General features: G+C 39.9%; 1 protein-coding gene across 2 annotated transcripts in view; it reads right to left on the bottom strand.

Moving 5' to 3' along the window:
• The window catches only part of AR (androgen receptor), a 172916-nt gene that overhangs the window by 67018 nt on the left and 91212 nt on the right, over positions 1–14686 (bottom strand). For both annotated transcript variants that reach the window (XM_075999318.1, XM_012736271.2), the window contains exon 2: positions 12994–13145. In XM_075999318.1, the coding sequence (XP_075855433.1) occupies positions 12994–13145 (152 nt within the window). The remainder of the gene's footprint in view (positions 1–12993; positions 13146–14686) is intronic.

The raw sequence follows: 14686 nt of genomic DNA, 5'->3' as shown, positions 1-14686 counted from the left end.
ACTACAAGAGGTGCTAGACCACCATTGCTTTTTGTGGCTGAGTAGAACTCCATGGTATACATATACCACATTTTATTAATCCCTTCATGTATTGATGAGCACTTAGGTTGTTTCCACATCTTTGCAATTGTGAATTGTGCTGCTATAAACATTTGAGTGCAGATGTCTTTTATATAGAGTGACTTTTGTTCTTTTGGGTAGATGCCCAGTACTGGAATTGCTGGATCAAATGGTAGATCCACTTGTATCACTTTAAGGTATCTCCATTTGCTTTTCACAGAGGTTGAACTAGTTTGCAGTCCCACCAGCAGTGTAGGAGTGTTCCTATCTCTCCGCATACACGCCAACGTTTATTGTTTTGGGACTTGTTAATAAAGGCCATTCTCACTGGAGATAAGTGATATCTTATTGTGGTTTTGATTTTCATGTCCCTGATGATTAGAGATGTTGAGCATTTTTTCATATGTTTCTTGGCCATTATTCTATCTTCTTTTGAAAAGTTTCTGTTCATGTCTTTTGTCCACTTTTTGATAGGGTTGTTTGATTTTTCCTTACTGATTTCCCTGAGTTCTATACAGATTCTAGTTATCAGCCCTATATCGGATGTGTAGCATGCGAAAATTTTCTCCCATTTTGTGGGTTGTCTGTTTGCTCTTGTGAGAATTTCTTTGGCTGTGCAGAAGGTTTTCAGGTCTCTCCAAATGCTCAGGAGCCTACCAGTAGTCCAAGATGCAAGGCCGGGGAAAGTTAACTGCTCTACCTACTCTGGTCGCTGGTCTCCAAGCCTCTCGGGGGCCTTTCTCTTTCCAGTTCTCCTCTGCAACTTCTTCCCATGGAGTCTCCTGTAGTTTCAGGCACCCTTTCTTCCGACCCTCATCTGATCTATGTTTGTCTGCCTGTTTATTTTTTTTTTCACTTTCTTCTAAAATCTGTCTTTCTTGCAGAGACAGTCTGGCTGGCAGTTTTTCTCATCCACCATCTTGCCCCTCCCTTCCCATTTTATACTTATCTCTCTTATCATAGAAGTATGTGATTTTTGTTTCCACATCAATATCTGCCACTAAACTCTGATACCTTTGAGAGAAGGACTTGTCTCATTCATCACTGAGTTCCCAGCATCAAGCAGAAGGCCTGGAATATACCTGCCTCAGTGTGTGCTGTTGTTTGCTCCCACTGGACTGAAACTGTGCTTTACTCACCTTTCTCTCCTCAGCACCCAGCACAAGGCATGACATATAACATATACTTGGTACTTTGGAACTGAGGTGAATTAGCTGCCTTTCTGTTTTCTCAGTCTTCTGTGCCTCAGTTTCCTCATTTATAAAATAAGCATTGTAAGAGTATCAACTACCTTATAGGGATGTTGTGAGGATTAAGTAAACACTTAGTGTAGTGCCTAACACAGAAAATGTTCAGTAACTTTGGGTGCTATGACTATCATCATCATCACCATCGTCATCTTTGTTTCTTGTTGTTGTTAAGGCTTCCACAGCTGCTGATGGGGATAGGCCCTTCAAACTGTGCTGGCCTTGGTCAGGGCTGTTCCTCAGTCTGGAAAAGGAGGGAAGGGCTATACCTATAGATTTTTTTTCAAATCTGGCATTATGCTAGGAAATTTCAAGTTGCGTTATCTCATGTTGTCCTTATAAATTTTCTAGGGGTGGTCATCATTATCCCCATTTTACAGATAGGAAAACTAAGCCTCAGAAGTGATATCATTTTCTCAAGGTCACACAGTTAACAAATACTGGACTCAAGATCAAGTCTTTTACCCCTACATCAGTAAGACTGCTAGATAGAGAGATCCTGAATATCTTTGTAGGACTCCCTAGGTAGGTGAGAAATCATTCCACATCTCCACACCCATTTCTTTTGTTTCCTACCCCATCTCTAATCCCATGCAACCATAATCTAAAACGTGCTGGCTAGTCCTTGTCAAGTTGCAAAAGAGACAGAAAACTCTTCCCAAGTGACATGGGCTACAGAGGGGTTTTGGGGGCAGTCAAGGAAGCTACATAGGTTGAGTGATGGAAGAGGCCATGCGGGAGAGTGGGAAGCAGGTGGAATTTAGTCATAAGCAACACTAATGAAGTACCAACCCTGTCTGTACTCTGAAGCTGAGCATAGCTAAAGGACCTCAAGGACTGGATACTTGCTTATTGATGGGCCCTGAGGGCCCTTGGCAGGGTCGTAACTCCCTCTCCTCACATGGGGTTTGGACTATAGCTGAAGGTGGTCTATGTAGGAGTTGGAGATAAGCAGTACATACCTGATGGTTTTGGTTGGATGCTTTTTAAAAGGGTCAAAAATTGGAGAATGGGTGGGTATGGAGGGATATAATGCCAATCTGTGGGAAGCAGAATGAATTCCAGTACATTGCCAGAGTTTCATTTTAAACATGGTAGAGTCATAGGCCATACCAAGACATTATCCTGATTTTGAAAGAAATTCCCCTCCCCCTAAAATAGACAAACAAAACAGTATCACTGCAACCAAACCACATTCCTCCAAGAGGTCCAAAGCACTAGGAATGTAGGAGACAGTACTCTAGATAAAAGATAATCTGGCTTGGTTTTAAAAATATCCATCCGGCTTCAGGAAAAGAAGCCTTAAAAATTATTTACACAGGTGTTGGCTCAGGTTTCTATTGAATCTGGCCTCAGTATACTTCCAGACACGCCTCTGGCTGGACAAGAGAAACTAATGGCTGAAGAATATGGAGGATAATTTATGACCTTTGTTAGCTTTTCTCCTGGCCTGTGGCTTGGGACTTGAATTTGCTGGGGAGGCCAGACCCATTCTGTTGGGGAAAAAGATACACAGACAGCTCTGACACCTTCAAGATCAAATCCTGGAAGCCAGGAGAGGCAATGAACACGTGTTGGCTGAGCTGACTGGTGAATCTTATTCACAGTGTCCTGGGAGGCAAAGAGGAAAGAGGAAGGGATTAACCTTTGCTGTATTATCATACAAACAGAATTGGCCTTTCTGGTCCCTAATTAAGTAACACTGAAGAGAAGTGTTTGGCTGGGAATCTCACACCAATCTTAGGTCTCTTACTCAGGGATCTACCACAGGTACCATCTCTCATCTTTCCTTTCTGCTTCTGCATACACCCAAAGTATATGTGTGTCTATGACCAATGCTTCACTCCAGGAGAAGGAGCCAAAACTTATTAGGCACCAGGAGCTCTGTTAAACATCAGTTAGTTCTTACAATAGCCCTGTGAGCTATTATTATCTTCATCACAGAGGCACAGAGAAGTTAAGTGATTTGCTCGAGAAGTTACATGATCTAGTAAGTCTTGGAGCTAAGGATCGAATGCAGGTCTGCCTGTTTCCCGAGGACAATGCATACAAAGTGAACAACTGGCCAATGAACATATCTGGAGTATCTATAATATTTTAGATATTTACTATTAAAAAATTATTGTTGAAAATTTAGATAGTTATATATTTATAACAATATTGAAGACTGAATTATTAGTGCTATATATTTATAACAATATTGAAGATTTTGCTAAAATCTTCAAGATTGTATAGTCCAACCATTTTATTGTTCAGATAGAGATTTTAACGTGCAGAGAGGGAAGGAAATATGCCTAAGGCCATGTAGTAAGTTGGCGGCAAAGCCAGAGTTCCATCTGGTGCTTTTGCACTGCATCTTGTAGTACTACCTGGATAGTAGCCTGTTTCCAAAAAGTCCAGAGACTAGCGTAGGGCAGCTATGAACAGTTCAGCATGGGGAGGGAGCCAGGCATAAAAGGCCAGCTGAAGGCCTGCCAAAAGGTTTGCTGCATCTGACAAGGTTCCCCACAATGACCTGCAGATTCCATAGTGTTCTCTAAACAAGTCTTCTGCTTTCACACCACCCTGTCTTTGCTCACTCTGTTCTCACTTCCTAAAGTTCTCTTCCTACCATTTTGTACCTGGCAAACTCTTATGCATCCCTCAAGACCTAAAACAACCCTTAACTCTTCTGTGAAGTCTTCCCAAAGTTTCCAGGTAAAATAACTCATTCTATTTGCTTAGGGTACTGTGCCATTAACTTACAGTACAGCACTGATCTCACTTTGTTATGTTGATAACTGTGTGTCATATTCACCCCACAGTCACTGACTAGTTGTATGACTTTGGGTAAATTGCTTATTGCTTTTGTGCCTCAGTTCCCCCATTTGTAAATTGAAGGTAATAATACTTACATCATAGGGCTGTTGTGAAGATTGAATGAGAAAATGTCTATAATACATCTAATGCATATTGAGCGCTCAATAAATATTTTTGTTGTTATCTCGTATCTCTTATCTCTGTTTCTGGTAGAGGTCCAGTGTACACAGTAAGTACAGACTATTGAGTAAATGTATGCTATGTGGGAAAAGTGTCAGTCATCAAATAGCCATGTTGGATATCATTGTATTCAGGATACTCCCTTATGAGTCTATAAAGTCCTTATCAAAGACTAGACCAGTGTTCTATAATCTTCTCTGGGTTATAGAGCTTCTGGGAACCACATGAAAGCTATGAAAACTCTCCCTAAAAAAATTCATCTCATGCACGTACACACGCACACACACAAAAAACTTGTAAGAATCCTCACACCAAGAAATGTCTCACAGAGCCCTCCCACTGCAGACTACTGTTATTACTCATTCCCCTGCTAGGAGAGAAGGTACATTAAGTTACAGAAGATGATTTCACACAGTGGCAGAGTCAGAGAGGACTAAAAAGGACTGAGCACTTTTGGGAGCCAAGGGTTGTGTTAAATGTTTGATATGCTGCTTCACATAATTCCTGAGGGTTCCAAGCTAACAACTTCTGTGGCTCTTCTGATTGTTTTTGAGGTGGGTGAGTCCCTCAGATGGGAAACAAGAAATGGAAAGGAGGCCCTCATTTCTTCCATTTATATGTAAAACAAACCTGGAAAAGTCATTGCTTCTCTCTGGGCCTCAGTTTCTTCATCTATGAAATGGCTTTACTAGATTTTTAGATTTCCAAGTTCTCTTTCTTCACATCTTAAGAGGTTATCACAATTTAAAGAACCTGTGATTCTGAGCACTGGAAATCTTTTAAACCTCTTCATTAAAGAACCTGTGACTAAATCAACTGTCCTGAAAGTAAACAAGCTTGTGATCTGTAGGAATGAGCTTATCTACCTTAGGGAACTGTGAGAAGACCAGTCTCCAGGGCCCACATCCAGATACCATAAGGAAATTAAAGTTCATCCACACAATAAAGTGTCCCAGGAGAGGAAAGAAGAATGGAATTTTAGAACCCTGATAGATGAAAACAAAACGTTGTCTCTGTGACTTTTTAGTTCTGTCTGAAAAGACGATATTCTATTTTCTGATAACAAAGAGGAGGGAAATCAATTTCTCTTTCTCTTGGCACCATGGAAAACACTCTGTGGCGTGCTTCCCTGAGAAGGCTCAAGCAAAGAGCCTGAACCATGAGTCTACCATTTACTTCCATACATCCTGTCTCTGGGCTCTTCCTTTAGCAAAAGTCTCATGAACACAGGTGTTAAGTTGTGTCTCCTGTTCTATGGTTGTGTGAATTAAGAACTACCAGGCCTGGTTTCATCAAATCAGAACTTTCCCTCTGAAGAGTATGAGTTAGTAGAAGGACTATGGCCAATATGTCCCTCGCTATTTCTAATGAAGAATGTTACTGATGAAGTATAAGCTGTTTTAAGTTTTGGGGGCTTTCTTAGGAAGACAAACTCTTTGTGATGCTAGTGCTATTCAGTGGCTCCTCGGTATCTCCCCACAGTGTTTATGTCTTTCTCCACTTCTTCTCTCATATTTGACTTGGTTGCTCCTCTTCAATGTTGACTTTATTGTTTGCCCTTTATTTCTAGTATATTTATGTATTTTGGGGGTGTGGTGTGGTGTAGCAGAGTGAATGCTTTCTTCGATCCCAGAAGACACGGATTCAAATTCCAGCTATATCACCTGTAGATTAATAGGCAAAGCCTCAGTTTGCTCATATTTCGCAAAACCAAGAGAATGAACTCGCCCTCTGTCCCAGGTGATTGTGAAGTTAAAATGGAGAGTGGATATGGTGACTTTTCATCTACTGAAGAGATTTAAAGTTAGCTACATTATGATCACTAGACTATAGGCTCTGTATCTTGACTATGTCAACCCAATATCCTGCATGTAATAAGCACTCAGTTAATGTTTACTGACTGAATGCATGAGGAGATTACTACCAGGCCTGTTCTTATGAGGTGCTCTGCAGAGATAGACACTAGTCTGGCCAGGAGGTATAATGATTTCACTAAATACCAGCTAAATTTGTCTGAGCCTTTATCTCTATAGCCTCCTTGAAATGCTGAGAGCAGATGCCTAACTATGAAAGGACAGGAAAGGAGCATGAACACCTGTGGAATATATGTGAGATCCAGCAAAACTCATTCATATATATTTCAGTTATCCATATGCTTATAGTACAAATGTCTAGAAAATGTATCAAGTGTTTTCAATTTCTCCTCTGGGTATTACAAGGGGAGTTATCTACTAGATCATCAGGAAAAAGGTATCCTCTTCTAGCATTTCTAGATTTATTTTTTTCTCCTGTTTAATGTAAAACTTTAGGACCAAGAGGCCAGTAGACAAGGTATTCTGTATAAGCAAGATATACAAACTTTTGCTAATGGGGAAGAATTTTAAAAGTTAGATAATCTAGAGAGTTACTAAGATACCAGGAGACTGGAAAGAATAAAATTTACTATGCAGATTTGCAAGTGCAGGAATGCCGATCTGAAGCACGGGTCAACAAATTATAGTCCACAAGCCAAATCCAGTCCATTACTTGCTTCTGTGAGGCTTAAGAGCTGAGAATGATTTTCATGCTTTTAAATGGTTTAAAAAAAATTAAAAGTCTTTCCCAGACAACCAAGCACTAAAGGAATTTGTCACCACTTGACCTGCCCTACAAGAAATGCTTAAAAGTGTTCTATACATGGAGTAGAACAATTGATACACACCAGTGTAAAAACACCCAAAAGTTAAAACTCACAGCTCTTATAAAACAGTAACACAAGGGAGAGAACAAAGCAATGAGGTAACAATCAAAATGATGACCAGAACAGTATCTCACATACCAATACTAACACTGAGTGTGAATGGTCTTAATGCCCCTCTTAAAAGATGTAGATTGGCTGAATAGATTAAAAAAACACAAGCCAAATATATACTGCCTCCAAGAAATCCATTTAACTCACAAAGATTCTCATAGACTAAAGGTAAAGGAGTATAAATAAATATTCCATGCAAATGGAAACAAAAAGCAAGCAGGAGTTTTATATTCTCATGGCATATAAAATGGACTTTAAATCACAAACAGTAAAAAAAAAAGACAAAATGATCATTACATAATGATAAAGGGATCAATTTAACAAGAAAATATAACATCCTTAAATATATAGGCACCTAATACAGGAGCTCTCAGATTCATAAAGCAAATTCTACTATATCTAAGGAAAGAAATAAACAGCAACATCATAATACCCAGGGCTTTTACCACTACACTTATAGAGCTAGACAGATTATTGAGGCAGAAGATCAACAAAGAAACTCTGTACTTAGATGGAACTCTAGAAAAAGTGGACCTAACAGACAATTACAGAACATTCTATACCAGAACTGCAGAATATACATTCTTCTCATCAGCACATGGGACATTTTCTAAGACAGATCATATGTTAGGATATAAAACAAGTCTCAGCAAATTTAGAAAACTTGTATTCATAACATGTATCTTCTCAGACTATAGTGAAGTCAAACTAGAAATCAATTCCAAGAGGAACTCTAAAAACTACACAAATACATGGAAATTAAACAACCTGCTTCCGAACAATCCTTGGGTTATTGATGAAATCAAGATGGAAATCAAAATATTTTTCAAATTGAATGGCAAAGAATACAAGCTTCCAAAATCTATGGGATACAGAAAAAGCAGTGCTAAGGGGAAAGTTCATAGCCTTAAATGCTTACTTCGAAAAGACAAAGACCACAAATTAACAATCTAATGTCACACCTGAAGAACTATTAATAGAAAAGGAAGAACAAACTGAACCCAAAGCTAGCAAAAGGAAAGAAATATCAAAGCTCAGAGTAGAACTAAACAAAATGGAAACCAAAGAAAAGATACAAAGGACCAACAAAACAAAAAGTCGGTTCTTTGAAAAGACAAATAAAATCGACAGACCACTAGGCAGATTAACCAGAAATAGAAGAGAAATAAGCTCAATCAGAAATGAAAAAAGAGACATTACAATTCATACTATAGATATACAAAATATCATCTGTGCCTACTATGTGCCTATGAAAACCTCTACACAAACTAGAAACCTAGAGGAAATGGATAGATTCTTATAAACACACAACCACCCAATCCTGAATAAGGAAGAAATAGAAATCCTGAATAAACCAATAATGAGTAGTGAGATTGAAACAGTAATTAAAAAAAAAAAATCTCTCAACAAAAAAAGCCCCGGGCCAGATGAATTCACAGCCGAATTCTACTAGTCCTACAAAAGAAAAATAGCATTTAATAGAATGTGAAAATTAAATAAAACTCAAATTTTAGTGCCCATAAAGTATTACTGGAACATAGCCACACCCATTAGTTTACATATTATCTATGACTGCTTTCATACTACAAAGGCAGAGTTGAGTAGTTGAGATGGAGAACATATGATCTGCAAAGCCTAAAATATTTACTACCTGACCCCTTACAGAAAAAGTTTACCAACCCCAAATCTAAGGTCTGGATGACACATTTAAGGAAACCAGAGACAGAAAGATAAGAGGAGCTTTGTGAAAAGATCTCTAAGACTTGCAAAGTCAAGATAAGTCAACTCCTTGGCCAAAGATACCTGATCAAGGCTTTGTTGAAGCCGCAAGCAGATCATCCTAGCAGAGTTAATTTGCCCCTGGGAAATGTTACTTGAAAAGTTAGGGAGTGAAGAGGACACTGACATGTACCAAAAACTCTCTGTAAGACTCCAAGCAAGAGGTAACATTCAATTCCACATGAGCTGAGGTGGAAAAGAATGGATTTAAAGGACAGGAGTTCAATGAGGGTTCACTTACATTTCTTCCCTCACAAAATCCTAGGGCGAGAGAATCAAAGCCATACTTATATAAAAATTGCCAAGGAAACTAAATTGGGACCTATTGTAAACATCAGTGAGGATGGTGTAATTCTTTGAGTTCAGAATGTAAACTACAGTTTCAATTTTATGATGTGTACCAAACAGTGCTCCATGTGTACAAAACAAATGGACATACAATCTCCGATGTTTTACTAGAAAATGTCTGAAAAATAGTAAATTCTTGAGGACATAATGCACATGATGGATTAATTAACCCTCTTTGAAACATGATGAGGTAGAAAGGGAGATTCATATCCTGATTTTCCAGATGAGAAAATGAAAAAGAAAGGAAGTTACCCAGCCATGGTCACCAAGGAGAATCTCAGAGTACTGGGTTTTAACCCAGGTCACCCATAGTGCACTCTCTCAGCTAGCTCTCTCCCCACCTGAAGATCAATTTTTGATTGATTAGGATCTGGGATTTGTCATTTTCTAGGAAGGCAAAACCAAAAGTGCATACAGGTATAAATGCATGTGTGTTTGCAAAATAATGGTAATGATGTCTGTAATCTGTAGAACTGTCACAAAAAGTGTCGGCTGGAAGGGCATTTTAGAAACATCTAGTTCAACTCCCCTATTTTACAAACAGGGAAAACTGAGGTCCAAAGGGCAAAATTTCTAATCTAAGGCTGCACAACTAAATCTGTTTGAGCCTTTATCCCTATGTATGGGCATTGCTTTCCTTTGACTTCTGGTCTCTTAGGTAGTATTCAACATCCCCTTCACCTTCCCATTCATCCTATACATCCCTCAAGCCAGTTGTTTCTCCTCATGCTTGTTTCTAACACATAGATCATCCCTTCAAACACACACACACACATACACTCTTTCACTAACTTTTTCTCAACCAGATTTTAGTGATTTCTACCCCTACAGCCTACTACCATTACTTTTCCGCTAAAAAATATGCAGACTCTTCCTTGCTCAGCCTCACACTTACTCTAACCCCTTAGCATTACTGACAATGAGAAAATGTGGGGCTCTATCCTACCCTTCCTCCTCCACAAGAAAACCTGGCCAGATTATAATTGACTCTGTGCTAAGACCTGCACCAATGATAGCATTAAAGCCTCATGCTTTATGAACCACCAAAGCTAGAAATACATTTCTGTCTTACATGCCAGGCTATTAAATCTTGTACTTGTGCCCAGTCTAGAGATTTCTGAAACTATGAATAAAGTGATAATTAACATTCTGAATACTCAGTCTGAGTTAACTGACAACAGACAAATGAGGGAGAGAAAGATTTGTGCACCTACTCTGTCCAACACAGGTGTAATTCCAAATTTCAACAAGGCAGATTCAGAACCACTTTTAGAAAGACCATTTGGACGATAAAGACGCATTGTAAAAATGGAAAAAAAAAACCCAAATCAATAAGTGTTCTCTTCGGGTAATAAGACAGCCCTCTGCCTTCAAATAGGGATAATAATGGCAGTAAAATTAAGCCACCCAGCGTTACAGATGGGAGGAGAAAGAAAACATCGATAATTGTTTTTGCGTGTGTGTGTGTGTGTGTGTGTGTGTGTGTGTGTGTGTGTGTGTGTATTTCGTAAACTGCCTTCTCCTGCCCTAAAAGGGCTCAAGACTAGAATCTGGGGTCCATATTCCAAACTAAGCAAGGGGCTCAGAAGGTTCCTTCTTCATGGCTTTGCAAGAAATCCACTGGTAATTTTTCATATTTTAAGCAATCAAGAGCATTTGGTCTGATGAGCCCACAGAAACTCATTCTCTCAAAGAAAATATCACTGAGTTTCCCTAACTTAAATGACTATAGGGTCTGGAGCATTTCAAGAGCTTGCTGGACTTCTATGTGTTCTGTAAATTGGGTGATTCCCTCCCCCTGCCACCAGAATCCGTGTCATTGCAGAGCTCCTCCCAGGCAGCCCTGCCAGTTGCTCCGCTGCCTGCCTTCCTCCCTCCTTCAGCCCTAACTTCTGCAGAAAGCTCCCATGTAGAATGTACGATATGACAGCAAAATCTTTCCTTTCACGATGTGGTTGATTATTTCCCATTTTCTGCATATATAAATTTGGCGATCCAGATTTGTAAAACCCAGAGGCAGCATCAAATATTATCTAATCTATCTGACTATTGAATTAGCTTGTTCTCTTTCTAACTTGAACTCTTTTCCCTTCTGATATGGCCTGTGGTGCCTGGGCTTGCTGATATACTAGTTTTAGATGTGTGCTGAGGTTCATTCCCTGCTTTACATACAGGGTCTACTGGACTACAGGGTATGGAGCAGGGTCTGACTGGGGAAGATCTGAAGTCCCTGGAGCTGCTCCTGACTTCCTTTTCTGGCAGCCACCCTTTAGTGAGCACTTTGAAGAAAGGAAGGCACTGCTCTCAGGCTCTTTCCAAACTGCCTAGACCCAGGTACTGAGGCTGTAGACTTCATACTAGCCCAGCGTGAATAGTAGCAATGGGTCACTTGGGGGTATGAGTGGAACATACAGTTTGTTTTTGGTGATATCAAATGATAGTTTCCTCCTCACTCCTTGGGAGACTGGAATAAAACAACACAACAGCTTTCTGTTTCATAGGTATTCCTGACATCCAGCCAAAATGATGAAACTAGACTCATCATTATGATTGGCTATCAATGAGGAGGCCAGTTAAAGGACACCCACTTTCTATCTTTTTGCCACAAACTCTCTGATGCTTCTGCCATCCTCTGGTGAGTCTCAGCACATTCCTGGTGAATGATGTGGCCCTACATTCCTATCTTTTAAGACTGTCCTCCAGTTTGTAGCCCTTAAGCAATAAAAGGTTCTCTGTTTTTGTTCTGTCTTGGAACTTAACACTTCCAGGCCAGTGCGAGGGAAGGAAAAAGGCTTTTGCAGGAAGTACCTTCCTTGTGGAAAATGGGGGCAGGGGTGAATGTTGGTGTTTAACAACTAGGTCTGGTTCCAGAGTAGAGTATCTCTGTCTAGGGGCTACTCACAATGTCCCTTTGAGAAGGAAGCCTTCAGTACAGGGTAGGGAGTGAAGTGGATTAATAGGAGGCTTAAGCCCAGGGTGTTTAGGAAGGAAGGAGAGACTAACATGTATAAGACATCTGGAAATAGGAGTTTCTACTGTAGAGTATAGGCTGAGCATCTCTGGGGGCTGAGCAGACATGAGTTGTTTTAATCTAAATAAGACTAAGGAACCAGGGCTTGAGCCCACTTAGCCAGATATAAGATGCTACTTAGCTTAAGGTTCTGGACCAATGGGTAGGCCCTGAGGGCAGGTCTTTGGAGAGGAAAATAAAACTGTTTCTTCACTCTGAGTTCTTACCTGCCTGGGAACTATTAATGCAAAGATAGGGCCAAGGAGGCAGAAGCGGAAGGGAGCAGGTGCAGAGACTGATGGTCTGATGAATAGTGGGAACACTCCCCTCTGGTGCTGAGGCCAGGAAGACTCTGCGAAGGAACAGTCTCATATTCACCACACAGAAGAGGCTGGGGACTCAGTTGGGGTTTCTCCACTTCTAACCTCTCTAGTAAGGACATTTTTTTCCCCTCACTAGGCAGCAGAGAGGAAAACGAGCAGGAAGAAAATTAAATCTTTTCAAATCATTAATTGTCTTGCATTTCTAGGACTCACCGAGACCCAAGCACCAGCTGGGACCACCTTCACTGCCTACATTGCCTATACAACCACGGCTGTTGAAGCCAGGGGGCCAGCAAGTCTGAAAATTTGCTTCTTTGGGCTCAAAGGTTCTTTAACAGGGCCCTGCCAATGACCTTATCTCTGAGATGATAAAATCCTAAGCCCTGGAGGGTTGGTGTTTCTCTCTGGAAAATAAAGAAGAAAGGGAAATAGAAGGGAGTGTGCAAGACCCTTTACCTTCGGCAGCTCTTTTGAAGAAGACCTTGCAGCTTCCACAAGTGAGAGCTCCATAGTGACAGCCAGAAGCTTCATCCCCACAGATCAGGCAGGTCTTCTGGGGTGGAAAGTAATAGTCTATGGGCAAAACGTGGTCCCTGGCAGTCTCCAAACTGGAAAGACAATAAAAGCAATGCAACACATGTCAGTGGGTGGCAGAAATATTAGAAATAATATATGGGATAAAAGGCCCTTGGAATGAATACACAAGTTAAGGATCGTGATTAGTACTATTATACCAGTTTTCATTGGTCTTTTGTCCCCATTCCCTCCCATTCCTTAGGAGTCTCTCTAGATCACATGGACATCCTCTCACTACCATTCTACAACATAAAGTGGCAAAATCCCTGTTTGAGGTTTTTGTTGAGAAATGATGCGCAGTGATGCTGGACATCTTTTAGGCTATTTTCAACAACACATAGCCATTAAAAGACTCATTTGTTCCTTCGGCAAGGATGGGGTTTCAGAAGTTACTTTGTCTGTTTGTCTGTCTCCAAAAAGATGTATGCCTGAGTTCTTCTAGATGGATGTGAAGGGGAAGGGCCAGAAAGCCAATCTTAAAACCTTCATGGAAGGGTAATTATCAGTTTCCCATTAATCAATTAGGTAATTGATTCAAGTTTGAACAAATGGAATATGGTTCTTATGACCCAAAGGAATCTGGACTTTTACTAATCACAACCCACTTTGACTAGAGGCCTGAGATAATAACTCTTAGCCTCACCAGACCAGTCACCCTTTCCCCTCTGGTGAAATATTTTGGATAGCACTCTCACTGATTCTAACCTAGTGTGGACAGAGGGCACACTGCAGTTCTGACTCATGGACTGACCTTGGGTATTGGAAATGAACATTCTAACTGCAGTTTCTCTGCCAGGTTTATATCCTAGAGAAACTTATTCACATGTGTACCAGGAGGCATATACAGGAATGGTGATAGCAGTTTTGTTTATAAAATCAGAAATGATAAACATCCACTGACAGGAGAGAGAATGAATAAATTATGGCACACTTATCCAATAAAATATAATTCAGCAATAAGAAGGAATGGAATAGAGCTACACATAGGTGAATGTAACATGCTAATGTTGTATAGAAGACATAATTCATAATAGCATACATACAATATGATTCCATCACATAAAGTTCAAAAAGAAGCAAACAATATGTTATTTGGGAATGTATATATGAAAACCCATCAAAATGTGAGGAAATGATAAACCCCAAATACAGGATAGTGGTTACCTCTGAGGTGAGGCTGGGGGTGATGATATGAGGAAAAAGGATTTATTTAAAAATATTTATTAAGCTCCTATTACATATCAGACATCATTCTAGGTCCTGGGATATAGTGATGAACCAGACAGACAAAAATCCATGTCCTCACAGAGCTTGTGTTCTAGTAGCGTTGATGCAATGGTATTGTTAATGTCAGTAACCAGGGCTCATGACTGTTCATTTTACAGTGTTCCTGCTATATAATTTATATGTTGCATACATTTTTTATATGACTATAACAAAACATAATAAAAGAAAAACCTCAGAAGTTTCAAATATCTGCTAAATAACATTTCAATTGCAAATACGGTAGAGTTTTGTTTTGAGAACAAGTGCAGAATTTATATGTGACATTGTGTTTCTTCCCACCTACCCT

The sequence above is a fragment of the Microcebus murinus genome, chromosome X (genome assembly GCF_040939455.1).
Source record: "Microcebus murinus isolate Inina chromosome X, M.murinus_Inina_mat1.0, whole genome shotgun sequence".
NCBI classification, from domain to species: Eukaryota; Metazoa; Chordata; class Mammalia; order Primates; family Cheirogaleidae; genus Microcebus; species Microcebus murinus.
The sequence above is the reverse complement of the archived record's forward strand: the minus strand, read 5'-3'. Positions and strand labels throughout refer to the sequence as shown.